At 37.6% G+C, this 13,752-nt stretch overlaps 1 protein-coding gene across 6 annotated transcripts in view; it reads right to left on the bottom strand.

Annotated features, from left to right (window-relative positions):
- Nucleotides 1-3,003: 3,003 nt before the first annotated feature.
- Nucleotides 3,004-13,752, bottom strand: part of MTMR7 (myotubularin related protein 7) — a 49,105-nt gene continuing 38,356 nt past the window's right edge. For 3 of the 6 annotated variants that reach the window (XM_084517485.1, XM_084517484.1, XM_084517486.1), the window contains 6 exons: nt 13,185-13,310; nt 12,375-12,424; nt 10,471-10,671; nt 8,556-8,696; nt 6,166-6,292; nt 3,004-5,719 (listed from right to left, as the gene is read on the bottom strand). In XM_084517485.1, the coding sequence (XP_084373611.1) occupies nt 5,363-5,719; nt 6,166-6,292; nt 8,556-8,696; nt 10,471-10,671; nt 12,375-12,424; nt 13,185-13,310 (1,002 nt within the window). In that variant the 3' untranslated portion in view covers nt 3,004-5,362. The remainder of the gene's footprint in view (nt 5,720-6,165; nt 6,293-8,555; nt 8,697-10,470; nt 10,672-12,374; nt 12,425-13,184; nt 13,311-13,752) is intronic. The other 3 variants (XM_084517488.1, XM_084517487.1, XM_084517489.1) reach the window with 3 other exon arrangements.

Below are 13,752 nucleotides of genomic sequence, written 5' to 3'. Positions count from 1 at the left end.
AATATTTGTGCCAATGCAAGCTTTTCTATATATGTAACCTTCATACTGTCACCAGAAGACATGGTAGAACAGTGATAAATACTCTGACAGAATTAGCTGGCTTCTAGCTTGCTAGTTGTTAACTGTTAAGCATATTCTTTATTATATTTTACAGAAATGTGTAGTTGTAAATCCAGCTTTAAACAATTCCCTATGAAGTGTAAGAGGATGGAAGCTGCTGTGAGATGCATATCCTAAAAGTCTTTTGAAATGTGTCAAGTGAACTTTTAAGCAGCCTGAAGTAGTAGGCTGCTTATTGCTTACTGGTTTCTGAAGGGCCTTGCATTGTGTAAAGCTCATACTGAGGTGTTACACCAAATGGAAAAGTGAAATGAGTAAGAAATACAAAAGTAAGGAGGCAATTTGTCATTGGTATTGCGGTAGTTTGGGGAGGGTTCAAGGGCACATTCTGTATTGTAACTGCTAATTGAGTCTGATTTTGCATACTTACGTACTTCATCTCATTGCAAAACGGTGGTTTTTAAGCTGAATTTAGGCCTCCTGTTCTTCCCTGAGTCAAGAGACTACTTAAATCCAGAAGTGAATTCTCCATATAGCAATTGTAACTGTTGGTATTGCAGACCAGAGAAACTTTAAAACGTCTGAAATCAAGTAGGTTTCATTTTAACTGCTGTTAATGGTACGTTCTGCTGGGGGTTATCAAAGAAAGTTTTCTTAAATTTCACAGTATATTTGACATGCTAACTTTTCTGAAAGACAGATTGTCAGATACATACAGCTATGCTAACCACCAGTACAAACAAAAGACTAGAAAGTTAGATCTAAGTAATATCTAATCTACAGTATTTGCTGTATTTACCCTCTACGTACTCCTGCCACTTTGGACTTTGACCAGATACAGAAGTTAGAAATCTTTTAGTCTTGTTTCTGTCTAAGTTCTTACTATTCCCTCTGAAGACTAGGAATAATCTCTCTTAGAGACATTCAGGTAAAGCTGAATTAAAACACTGGCAAGAGAGTTAAAGTCAGTTATTACAGCCTTATTGTGTACATTATTCTGAATAATAAATACTGTAGTGTGTTAAACATACGAATAAAGGCTTTGGGATTTTTAACAAAACTGGTAATTGTCTTAAATTATGGATAGAGTTGTTGAGTGGATACAGAATTGTGTTGGAAACTGGTGTACAGTAAGCTACACAAAGACAAACTTTCATTCTTTGTACATAGTGATTTGAGTTTTTCCAGCTTTACCCTTTCAACAGCAGTCATTACTAGAGCCATCTTCACTGAAATGGGTTTTGGAAACCCACACTGCAGCTCTGGCTACTGCTTTTGTAAATGCTGTAGTTTGGTCAGACAGCTACAGAAATGAACTTTACTGTCGTTCTTTGTAGCTTATTGATATGTACATCACCAATAATAAGGGAATACTTTAACAAAGTAAGAAAATGACCACATTAATCATCGGAAACAATAAATTATTCTGAATAAGCTTGACAACCAGTAGACTTTTAAAAACAGGTCCTTGACTGAATTCAGTTATTGATTCTAGTGAACCAGTAAAGTTTCATTAGCTTATTTTACAGAACAATCTATATTAGAAGACCACTAAATTTTAAGATGTAAAATAGTCTGATTTTCTGTCTCCTTGTGTTTTACTGGCAATTTAAATCATGTAAATAAGGTTGAATGCTTATTTTAATATTCCTTCCCATCTCCCCATTCTCTGGCAATGTTTCTGGTGTCTGAATTCCCCCTTTCCTGTGCTCCTGGGCCTAGAACTTTGGCAGGTATTTCATTAGTCTTAATACTGTATAAATTGACCTACTTTCAACTTACTTTCTGTTCCACATGTTCCTCCTTTCACAAAGAAATTGTCAGAAACTTACCTGTCACTGTTTTTCAGTCACTGTAGTGTTTACCTATCTCTGCACTATAGCATGGAACAGTGACCAGCCAATGCGAAAGCTGTGCTTGAGCTTCAGCTGGAAAATCATCCCATTGCCTTGGCTAAGATAGTGATAAACTTGAGAATTCTGTGTGCAGATCAGGGCAATGTCCTTAATTATGCATCAAGTTAGCTTGTGATAAAATCCTTACCTTCATTGCACACATTACCTCTTTGTTATTGCTGGATTTTAATTGTTACCGATTTCTGTCATCAAACACTTCTTTATGCTATGCGAACTTGTGTTCTGACTTGCCCCCTATCTTCAAAGTATGTAGTTCCCCTCCCAGTCATTTTACAGAGAACTTTACTCCCTGCCTCCATCTTTCTGTTATTTTTTCTTCCTTGCTTGCAATGATACTGTTAAATCTCAGCTGTCCCCTCCAACTTATTTCATCTTATTTCTTGACTTTTCAGAATCCAATTTACTACCTTTGTCTATGTTGTGTATAGAGCTACTACTAAAAGCAGTTGATGAATACATTTTGTCTGTTCTTCAGCTGGAGATCATGTGTAGAAAAAACTTCCACTGTTTGATCTCATTACCCTAAGTGTCCTCTAGATACACATTTTCATACTAAAGAACAGCCTGAACTGTTCTGCGGCTAAAGTTACACTGCAGAAACCTCTAATACTCTTCTAATCCCTTCTTCCCAGCAGTTTGTTATGCTCATGTGTGTCCTATTTCAAATTACAGTGGACTCATGCCAGAGTTGCAAGGATTTGCAGCGGAGGGAAGATCCCTACAAGGCTCCAAGAAATTAAGGTAGTTCATAGTGTGGTTTGCTCATCCTTTTTGTTTTGCATCGAAGAAATACAGGGATGTAACAGACTCTTGTATAACGAACTCAAGTCAACTGACAGCAGCTGTTTTCAGCGGTAGATTTCTCCACAGTTTAAAGTAACGAACCCAAGTATGAAACTAGGAAAGATAAAATAATCCCTTGACCTCAGTGACAAAATGCGTCTTGATTAACTGAAGAAGTGCATTACAAGAACTGGGAAAGCAAACCTTTGTTTCATTCAGCATTATGAAATAACATAACAGTATGTGACCTTAAGTATTTATTTGGAATTGTTTCTCAGCAGGCTAATAATGTCACAAATACATACATTACAACGATGAAAACAATAGTAAGTAATGCAGAATTTGAAGGACGCAGACACATCAGAGAGGGCTGCTAAGCAAAGACTTCATTTAAAATGTTATTATGTTAGCTAAGAACTTGCATTAGCTCCATGAAGACAGTGCGTTGAGTATGCCTAGTATGCCTATATTCCTGTTCTGCATTTGTTTCTAAACCTGTTTAATAAGGTGCAATACCACAATACAGTTTTACATTTTAAAGATGTACAATGGTATTGCCCGGTCTCAAACTCATTTTTAGGAAGATAGCTGTATATTTTGTTTCACTGCTGACTTTACAGTATATTTCTTTACTTTGAGAAAACCCATTCAAAATCTCCTCTAATACCATAAATTTTACAGGGTATGTTCAAAATACGAAACATTTTTAAAAGTACAATTAAAATCAGGATTTTCATTCATTAAAAAGCCATAAAGATTAAAAACCAGAAGGCTGGATCCTCAGCAGAAGGTAAGTTATCATAGCCCTATTTTTACTTGAGTGACAGGGATTTATCAAACTGAGAATCTGGCCTTTCCAGTATAACAATAAGATCTATCTTGTTAAGAATTAAGTTTTTTCTTCAAAGACAACAGCTCTCTTAAGAGGATATTAATCAGGATAGTTATCATTCTGAAGTTTACCTACTCAATAACAAATTCTTAGAACAAAATGAAGAGCCATTCTGCAAAAGCAGACTGAGAATAAAATCTAAAGCTTCTAAATTGAGGTATATTTATATAATTTAATTCTGCCTGTAAATCTGTACTTGAAGGAGTAGTAGGAAGTGCCGTCAAAGTAATCTTACATCACTACCATGTTTTGTTTTACTAGAACTCAATGCTACATCATTATCTCCAAGGAGTTAAAAGCAGACATGAATTATATATTTAACTAATTTGCTTTAATTGGGGCATGGGGGAAGAGGAGGAGGCTTCATCTGGAAGCCTTTTAGTGAGTTTCAAAACATCGCAAATTTTAAACATTTTTCAGTGGTTCATTTCCATATCTATAATTACGAAAGCTATTGCTTCTACTGATAAAAAATGAAAATTATTAAAACGTACTTAAGACTGAATTTTCTATTGTGTTGTTCTATTCCATATTTAATACTAGAAAATGATTCTTTGAATCAGTCTTAAATTAGCATTGCTATGCTCAGGTGGGCAAATGCTACAAGGGAAATTTTGTGTGCAGATAAAAAAAAAAAAAGCAACTTTTAGTTTAGTCTGAACAATAAAATTTGGAAGAAATATAATAATTCCTTTATGGGCATAACCATCTGCTAATTCTGGATTTGGAGCAACACTTGTAGATGACTTTTATAAGTCATTTTGGACTATGCACATACCTCACTCCCACTGAAATAAGACTGACAAGTAGGAGTCAACATAGGCTGAAGAGTCTGGACTTTTATTATGTGTAAAACTTTACCTCTATATCTTACGTAGGCATTTTTGAACAAGAGTAAACTATAAATAACGTTTGAGAATGAAAGACAGAGGCTGTAGTATGTAGCCTAACATCTTTCATTTTAAAGGGATGTTTTACCACAAAGATTGTGTTGAGTATTGTTATAGTCCTTGAAGTTTCATTCACAGAAGCTACTGAACTTTCAACACTGGTTGAGAGTTGAGTACAAATGGGATGCATTCACGTGTTTCTTAATAAGGAATCCTTCTGTAGTATCAAAGCTGCATTTGTTCCCTAAGCAAGCATATTCATTTGTTAGGTTTACAGTGCCTTAAAGAATTCTAGTAGAAGAATATGCAAAATAAATAATTGTTGGAATTCAAAAAGTAATACCTCTCATGGAAAAAACAAAGGATGCTCACAATACATCTGAAGGCAACAAAAGCTATAAAAATAAGTTCTGACTGCTTCACCAGTAGCCTAGCACTAAGTGGATCTTCAACTTTGTCCATATATGTAAGAGTACTTTGGAATTTCATGTCTTTGGAGAATAACTTATTTTGTACAATAAATATGGAAATGTACAAAGTAAGGAATAATTATGTGCAGCATTGATAAAGTGAAAACAAACACCACATTGGCTTAAATTAAATATTCATAACAGCAGAGATTACCTTTCATTAGCATTATGTCTAAAAACTAATCATGGCTTGTTCTGCTTAATCTTTACTTACACAATTGCACAGTTCCCTTTCTTTGGATTACTTCATTAGGCCACAGACCATTCCCATTCTTCATCTGGTGAAAATGCATCATTCCAGACCATGAAGGACTTGGCTTCCTCTAGCTCCTTTCCTGCTGAGAAGCTGTTTCAGACTGCCAGACATACAGCTTCATCTGAATCCTTACCACTGTCCTCGCTAGGCAAGCAGCCACCCCCACTGGGGGACCTGCAGCTTAAGTCCTCCACACCCGACTCCTGATCACTGTTGGCTGAGAGGTCAGGATCAGAGCTTTTCAGGTTGTCCTGTGTCAAAATCAAGGCTGAATCTTCATCCCCTTGTGAAGGGCTCCGGGACGGGAATGATTTCAGATCGCTGCCGTACTCCTGGGGAGTATTGGCTAAGCTGTTGGTGGAAGCAGAAAGCCCTAATTGTTTGCTTCGGTCTTGCTGCTTACTCTGGATTTTATTACCATTTAATTGCATTTTCTGAAGATTGGCCAGTCTCTGAAATCAAGAAAACAGTATATATTACATACACCCATTTAGCACCCAGTGGTCCCTTTAAGTATCTTTGCCTTTTGAAAAATAAATAATTTAGAGCACAACCCAAGGGGCACCCTTTAAACTTTTTTTCTGTTTATGGAGTATCAGACATGCACAAGTCTGTCACAAACTGATGCTGAACTGAATTACAGAAGGATATAAGTTTTCTTTCAGGAATAGTATGGATGCACCATCACAGATGAAATTCTCACCTTAGACAGAGATGTCTACTTTTGTGCCTCAGAATGTCAAAAGCAAAGCAATTCCCATGATTTATGTGAGAACAAGGACCATGGCTGGACATCCTTATGCCAGAAGGGGATGTATTGTGTAGGGGGTTCTGTCACATATTGGGTTTCATTTGCCATCAGCTCGAGTCTGGGACATCCCAATCAAGTGTTTATTACCTCTCCTAAGACTTCCAGCTCTTCTTCTAGCTGCTGAGTCTCTTCCTTCACTGCCATCAGATAATCAGTAACTGACTGTCGAGGATGCAGCCCCTTTTCAAAGCGATTGTACATACCACTCCAGAACCTGGAATTGAGAGGAAGGTCAGCAATTTTCTCATTTGGCAAGACGGTATCAGAAGACTTAAATATGTGCATTTTTTCAGCCTTTTTTAGATCCATCACACGCTCCATACATTCATTAGCTGTTTGGTAAGATTTATATTCATTTAAGTTGGAAAAGATCTCTAAGATCACCATGTCCAACTGTTAACCTAGCACCACCAAGTCTACCACTAAATCTTGTCCCTAAGCACCATAGCAGTGGTTCATTACGGTTCATTTACATTGGGTCTGTCCTGAAGATGCAAATCTGTGGGCATGCGCAGCTTGAACCACTTCTCATACACAACAGAAAGAAACGGGAATGTCTTGGATCAAATGGCTCTGGGTGGTTCACTGATTAGGGTTTTCAGCAATTCAGGACGTTAACTGTTAGAAGTGATATAGCTTATCAAAAGAACAGGTATCCTCTAAGACTAGTTCAAACTTTTGCTACAGTATTTTCTTGTTCTACACTGTCTGTGCTGTAGAGCAAAGGTACCTACCTAACCGTAGCAATGGTTACAGACAATTTTTCATAATCCTAGTTGTTAACCATTGTTTAGCTTCCCACAAAGCCAATTTTGGAATTCCATATGCTTATTTTTGTCTGGGGTAGGGGAGTGATGGGCAGCTAATTAGCAATTTGCTATTTTTTTCCCTGTGAAGAAGGCTGAAAAACAAAGGGTAAAAAAGAGTATACTGTCTTGATCTCTTAAAATTTAAACTGAAATTTTAAACGACATGATTTTTTTTTCTCTAAAATAATTATGGCATTTCAGTTGCTGCATAAATATATGCTTATACCTCTCAAGTAAACAGAATGCTTAAGAAAACAAGCAAGCTGGGAAAGAAAGAACAATAATTAAATAGCTGGAGGTGTACTCAAGTGCTTTCCAGTACTGGGGACTTACATGTTGTTCTAATGGAGAAACCTCCGCTAGTGATACCAAGTTGCTGTACACTGAATTGCAATTGATTTAAAATAGCAATCCATGGCAAAAAGAAAGGCAAACACCGGCCTACGGAAATTGCATGAAGCATACACTCTGGCTAGTTACCTTTCTGCTCTATGGAATTACCTGACAAACTCGTAGCTAAACAGTTGAGTTGATTTTTCATCTTCAGGAGAAAAAGATTCAAACTGTAAGTAAGTCTGTAGCTTACTCTAGCATTCTTCTTTCCTGTTTTCCACACGACACATGGCCAGAACCTGACTTTGAGTATGTAAGTAGCTCACCAGACAGGTTAAGTAACTGAGAGACTTGCCCTCAGATGCACCTGTCCAGCCAAGCAGCTATTATTCCTACCCCAATACTATACTGTATACTATTTGTCACATTCCCCCTTAAGTTTACGGTCTGATAGCTTGGAAATCTTTACACACCCAAGTAATTCAATTAAAATCAGCTGGATTACTTTTCTAATGGAGTATTGGTATTTCTTTTACAAATCCCACTATGCCAAAGAATATGATTAATGGCTATTTTTAAGCTCTTTTAATGTGGATATGGCCTGGAACAGTAGACGTGAGAAAATTCAGTTTCTGTCATCTAGGATACTTACTAACTTTTTAGCAGGTGCTTTTAGTTGCAATTAGAAAGCAAATTAGTTGGTTTTACTTAAGTCACAGTTTTCATGTATTTCTAATCAAGTTCTCCTTAAGGTTGTTAAAATTAATGGCGCAATTAATTACTCAAGTCAGAATGTCAATACCAACAATTCTAAACTCATTAGGTTTAGTTCAATTTTGGAAAAAAAAAAAAAAAAGGTAGAATTCATCATGTATACTTTAAGGTATAACAACAATAACAGATAAAGTCTGCATTTTGTTTTACTGAACACTCAGTTTAGCAATTAAACTGTATCAAATCATCATTCTAAAATCTTGAATGGAAGAAGTTTAAGGAAATTTAAATTTATAAAACATTGATGAGAACAGAACTGAAAGAGCCATTTCTCAGTGGAAGAAGTGAGTAACCATGAAATTAGGACACACTGCTGTCAATATAGCTCTAATCTTTTCAGATTCTTTTCTAAGCTTCTTTTCAGACTAATACTCTGCTGTGGACTGCTGCAGAGGTGTTGGCTGACTGTGAGCATGCAAGGAATGAACTCATTGCATCTGAACCTGAATTCACTCTCTGTAAGTTCTCTTATGGAGCGATAAATACATAAATACAGAGGCATTATGTTCTTTTACGTACTAACACATCCAATGCTTCTCAGCAGCAAGTGATATTACCTACTTGTACAAGAAGTTGCATGGAGCCATCTGTGGGTACAGGGTCCTTTGGGTTTGGCTGTGGTTTGATCGGTACAGAGGATTCAAGTAATCTGCACGATTTTTCCACAAGTGAGCCCACAGTGAATACGTTCGTTCTTGGATTCTGAAAAAATAGAGTCAAATGTATAAACATCTCAAGCACAACTCAGGTATCAATAAAGCTTGGGTAAGACATTCTAGTGCTCTACTTTTTTACAGTCAGCTTTATACTTCCTTAGCAGAATAAGATGTATCCCTTTGTTGGTCATTAACAGCAAAATTCCATCTGTTCCCCATAAAGCCAGAGCAGCTGGAGAGAGAATGTAGAGAGCTGGGTTCATTTTAGGTTTCCTCTGTAGAAGTCCTAGAACAGTCCTAGAACCTTCCCCTGCAGTATGCATGTAAGGGTGATGAACAGCTTGGTGCTTTCTTTCCTGCCCCACTGCTCTGCAACCCCTTTGTGGCCTTGGTGAAACTCGAGGCATTCGTAACCCATGCTTGTTATGCAAGTATGCATGCTTGTTATCAGTACACAGGCAGAAGCCTGACACGTATATGAACGTTGCCTGGCTGCAGAAGCTGAGTAGTCACTTGTTCTCTCTACTCTGAGTTAAATTCAGCCATGGGAGGGCTTATAATTCTGAAAGCTGGCAACAACAGGTACTGTATAAAATAATTGAGATTGTTAAAAAAAAAAACAAAAAAAACCTGCTTTACATGCCAGGATCTTGCTTCTGTGAGGTGAAGTGACTTTCAGCTTCTTTTTAAGACTCCAGTGATGGGTCACTTTTTTTCTGTGGCTTACGTGGAGTGAGTCACAGCAGGTGCAGGGCTTGGCCAGGTTGTGTGTTCTTGGTCTGAATCACATAATCATACATCTGAATCATATAATGGTGGAGTCTGTGGTCACATGTAAACTGTGATTGACAGTAAGATGCTTTGGGATGGTTTGCCCTAGCAGTATCAGCTAGAATTTATTTGTTAGCATGTGAATTTGGGGGTATTTGGTCCCAAAGGTTTGAGAGATGGAGAGGATCCCCTCCATAAAATTGGCTCTCAGACCTATTGCTGCACTTAAAGGATGCCCACACAAGTGAGCTGAGATTTCTCCTGCGGTTATAGCTTGGGCTATGATGAAGGTATATCAGATGCTCTGCATTTGAGCAGTGAAAGGGTCCAAACAGCAGCAGCAAGCAACGACTGCCACGTCCCTCACAATACTATTGCTGTCATGATCATGATGCATGAGAAAAGCAGGGGGTACCATGAGGTAACCTAGGACCCAGGGCCCTATACAGCAGATAACAAACATCAGCTCTGCCACGAGTGATAATGTTGGCTCTGTTTGGAACTGAGGACAGGTAGATTAATGCATAATTGCTTTGGAGCTAAACAGCAGGACAGTTTGGTGACTCAGTCCTCAGGAGGGGTACCAGACTAAAAGGCCATTCGTAAGTATCCCAGAGTACAGGCCTAGAGAGGTGGCTGGGAAGAACATAAGGTCTAAAGACAGGTTAGAACACAGAAGAGCAGTGACTCAAACTGATAACTTAATTTTCATTAATATCATCTTTTTTTTTTTTAAAGCTTGCCTCATATGTTGTTAATGCTGCAATAAGGCTAGGGCCATGTGGCTAAAGGTCTAATGCTCTCAACCGTTCTCACTAATCCCTGTCATGCACACAGTGGATTATACTCACAGCAGAGCTACATTGCAGAGGATCAACATTTTTGGTATTAATCTGTGTCACCAGAAGATGACAGCCAGGAATGCTATGCTGCACCTTGTGCCTTGTGGAAGCACATTCACCTGGGCTGGGAAACCCTGGAGTCTTAAACACAGCAACACACCCACAGACCCCAACATAAATATGCTTCTAAAGAAAAGGCTTTCATACTTCAGCTCTCGTCTCTCCTTCTGGCTGTTACACAGGAAATTACCAAATTGGCAAGAATAGATATGGTGCTGTATGTGGATCAGGAATCTCTCATTGAATTCAAAGGCACAAGGAAATTGTTCCATTAGCTGCCAGACACATTCGATGAACTGGTCAATAACAGGGGATATCTCTTTTGGATCTCCATCTAAATTGCCATACCTAAAACAGGACAAGATACATTCAGTTATAACCTGAAATCCGCTAGGAAAACTGAAATGATGACTCCTGAATTAATGAAAACAAAGCCCTCATACTTTCAGCGCACAAACTGTATTCTTTTCTAAAATCTCACCCATTAGTGTGTTTTTACTTACAAAAATGATGCAAGGCTCATGGAGTAGAAGGAAAGCAGAATTTATCAAACAGAAACAGAAGCCCCTTGTGGGTGTCTTGTTGCTTCACATCTACTAACAACTGGCTGCTATATAGCCACGTTTTAATGCTATTAATACACAGTTATGCCACAGTAACAGAAGTCATCAGAAGAATGACTGCAGTGACTTTAGCAAGCTATCCTAGACAGTCTGTGTCAGCGTCAGACCATTGCCAAACCCATAAGACTGAGCAGGAGAGGAATAGAACAACTTTGGCAGAAAACAGTTTAAAGCTGCCCTCTCTTGGTGACATTTTTAGAAAGTGGGCAATTTTTACAGCTACTTTATCTGTAAAGTGAACACGAAACTTTCTAACTATAAAACTGTCTGTTGGAACCACTTGCTGTAGGGTACGTTGAAGAACAGGAACCTGAAAATACAGAACACACAGAAATAAAAAATATTTTATAAGTCTACCTAATAGGGAGAAGCATTTTCAATTAATTATTTTGCCTGTCTAGTGTCGTAAAGCTTGGGAAAAATGGAAAGTGGAAATCTATCAACATCTACAATCAAAGCCTTCACTTCTACTGTTACTATGCATCAAAGCAAGCATAACAATATTGTACTGGAAATCAGAGTACAGCCATCGGTGATTACATTTCATTGTATCTATCACCTGATAATACTAGACATCTGACAGCATTATTTTTTCATGTGGTAATTCCTGCTGGAATTTCACAAGTGTTGTGGCGCTTATACTGAAAAGTATTTTTTTGTGTGTGTGTGTGCTTTTTTTTTTTTTTTAAGAATTTTAAATTTAAAATTAAATTTATATCTGAATCAAGCAATATCATGTAGTTAAGCTCCAATACAAAAATTACACTTTTTACAGAAACTAAATGAAAATAAAGAAAATAGAGAAAATATGGATATTTATCCATGTTTATACATAAACTCTTCAGACATTCTCATTATGTTATAGCCTTTATATTATGGATGCACAAAATAACTTGTCCAGATAGATTACTTTCTGCTTTTCCTTTATCTGATGTTTCTGAACAAATGCTGTTTTTTTAATTGGAACAAAGCATAATAAGAAAAGTGTATTTTAGATATTAGGTAACTCAAAGACATGCCTAAATTAAAGTACTATCCTGGAAGACGTACACTCTCCTGAACAGGGACTTAGGTGTGAAGTCCCTGAAGTCTTTTCACTACTGAAAGATCTGCTGGATTCCAAAAGGGATTTTCAAGCCACATACTATTTTTTTTTCTCACAAGCATCATAGCAATTGCAAGACCAGCACTCAGTATTCCTCACAGCAATCTTGTAGTGAATATGCAAGAAAAGGCAGATACAAAAATATTTCATTTTGATTTTTCCAGGCAGCTAAGTTATATAGAGGGGAAAAATGGATGTGGTGATATCCTGAAGGTGTGTTCTGTTGATATGCTTTGAAAGACAACAAGTAAAGTAAAATTGGAATGGCAGTGGATACTGACTACATAAAATATATAGAGAGAAAAACTTTAGCACAGCCTTACCTGTGGTTAAATTTGTGACCAAAGGAAATCCAATCTTTTTCAATTAAAACCTGAAATGAGAATATTACATTCAGTGTAGTGGAGCAGAGCTGACCTATTGAAGCAGGCAGAACAAGCAGTATTGGAATCCCAGGTATTTTTTAGAAAAAACAGAGAAGTGATGAGCAAGATATGATGTAAGCAAGCAGTATTGGAATCCCAGAAAAAATTTAGAGCAAGCAGGAAAATGATAAGCATTGAGCACCACTGCCAACTCAGAAGAAAGTAGCATTTTTGATTAATGCAAGTAGGATGACAGTATTTCAACATAAATTAGGTTGCTTCATCATTTTCTAAACCAGAACCTAACTATGTTTTAAACCTCATCTTAATGTGTGCCCATTAACTTGATAGGCATTTCTAGATGCCTCACTAGCGCTGGTGTGCTTGGTAAAGGATCAGATCTTCCAACATGCTTGTTCATTGCAATCTAGTGTCTGGGGATCACACACTTCTGACACTCAAAACTTCACTTATTCCTGAAAATAAACACAAACTCATGCTTGCACCAAAAAGCCCCTTGGGCCGCAAGAAAGTTTCTTGGTTGAGATTATGAAAAAAAAAAAATAGATGGGTACCCAACTGCTCCACACCTTTGATAGCATTTCATAAAGAAATGGGGAGACTTGGACAGATAAAAACCTTTATACTTAAGGAGAAAAAAATATATAGGGAAAGTTGATTTTCCATCAGAAAAAAAAAAGACACTCAACATTCTCTAAAATGATGCCATAATATTTTCATTGACTATGTGATAGAGAACCTGCTTACCATGAATCCCTTCATAGTTCTGTAATATGGGTCCAACAGAAGGCTTGCTACAGAGCAAACCTGGGCTGTTCTATCCCAGCCATCAGAGCAGTGAACAAGCACACTCACACCTTCCTCAGCCACAGCCTAAGAATACAGAAAAAGTCAGAGATTTCACAAGCAGCAGAAAGGCAATAGTAAGAGAGGAAAAGTGAGACAGCGCACTATGGATGGCATTCATTTGAGAATTGGGAAAACTTTGGGTTTGTTTAGTTTTGTTTTAATTCTGCCACAGATTTCCTGAATGATGTTGAGCATTATTCCTCTCATTTGGAAGGTCTTAATCGCATCACATCCCATGCAATACAGTGTTTGCAGCATCACCTCTTTATGCACCAGTATGGGAGGACGAGGGATCCATTTCAACAGTTTCTTGTGCCAAAGGAGCAGTGAATCCTGTCCCACATGACAAGCAGCTTTCTAACTGCTAAGTTGTTAGCTATTCTGGTTTTGAGTTACTTTCACCTCCTCTTCATGAAGCTGTTCTGAATAAAATAGCTAAGTATGCTTTTGGGCCATGGGCAGACAG

The sequence above is a fragment of the Aythya ferina genome (assembly GCF_964211825.1).
Source record: "Aythya ferina genome assembly, chromosome: 4".
In the NCBI taxonomy this organism is placed as follows: Eukaryota; Metazoa; Chordata; class Aves; order Anseriformes; family Anatidae; genus Aythya; species Aythya ferina.
This window is presented reverse-complemented; position numbering and strand designations above follow the sequence as displayed.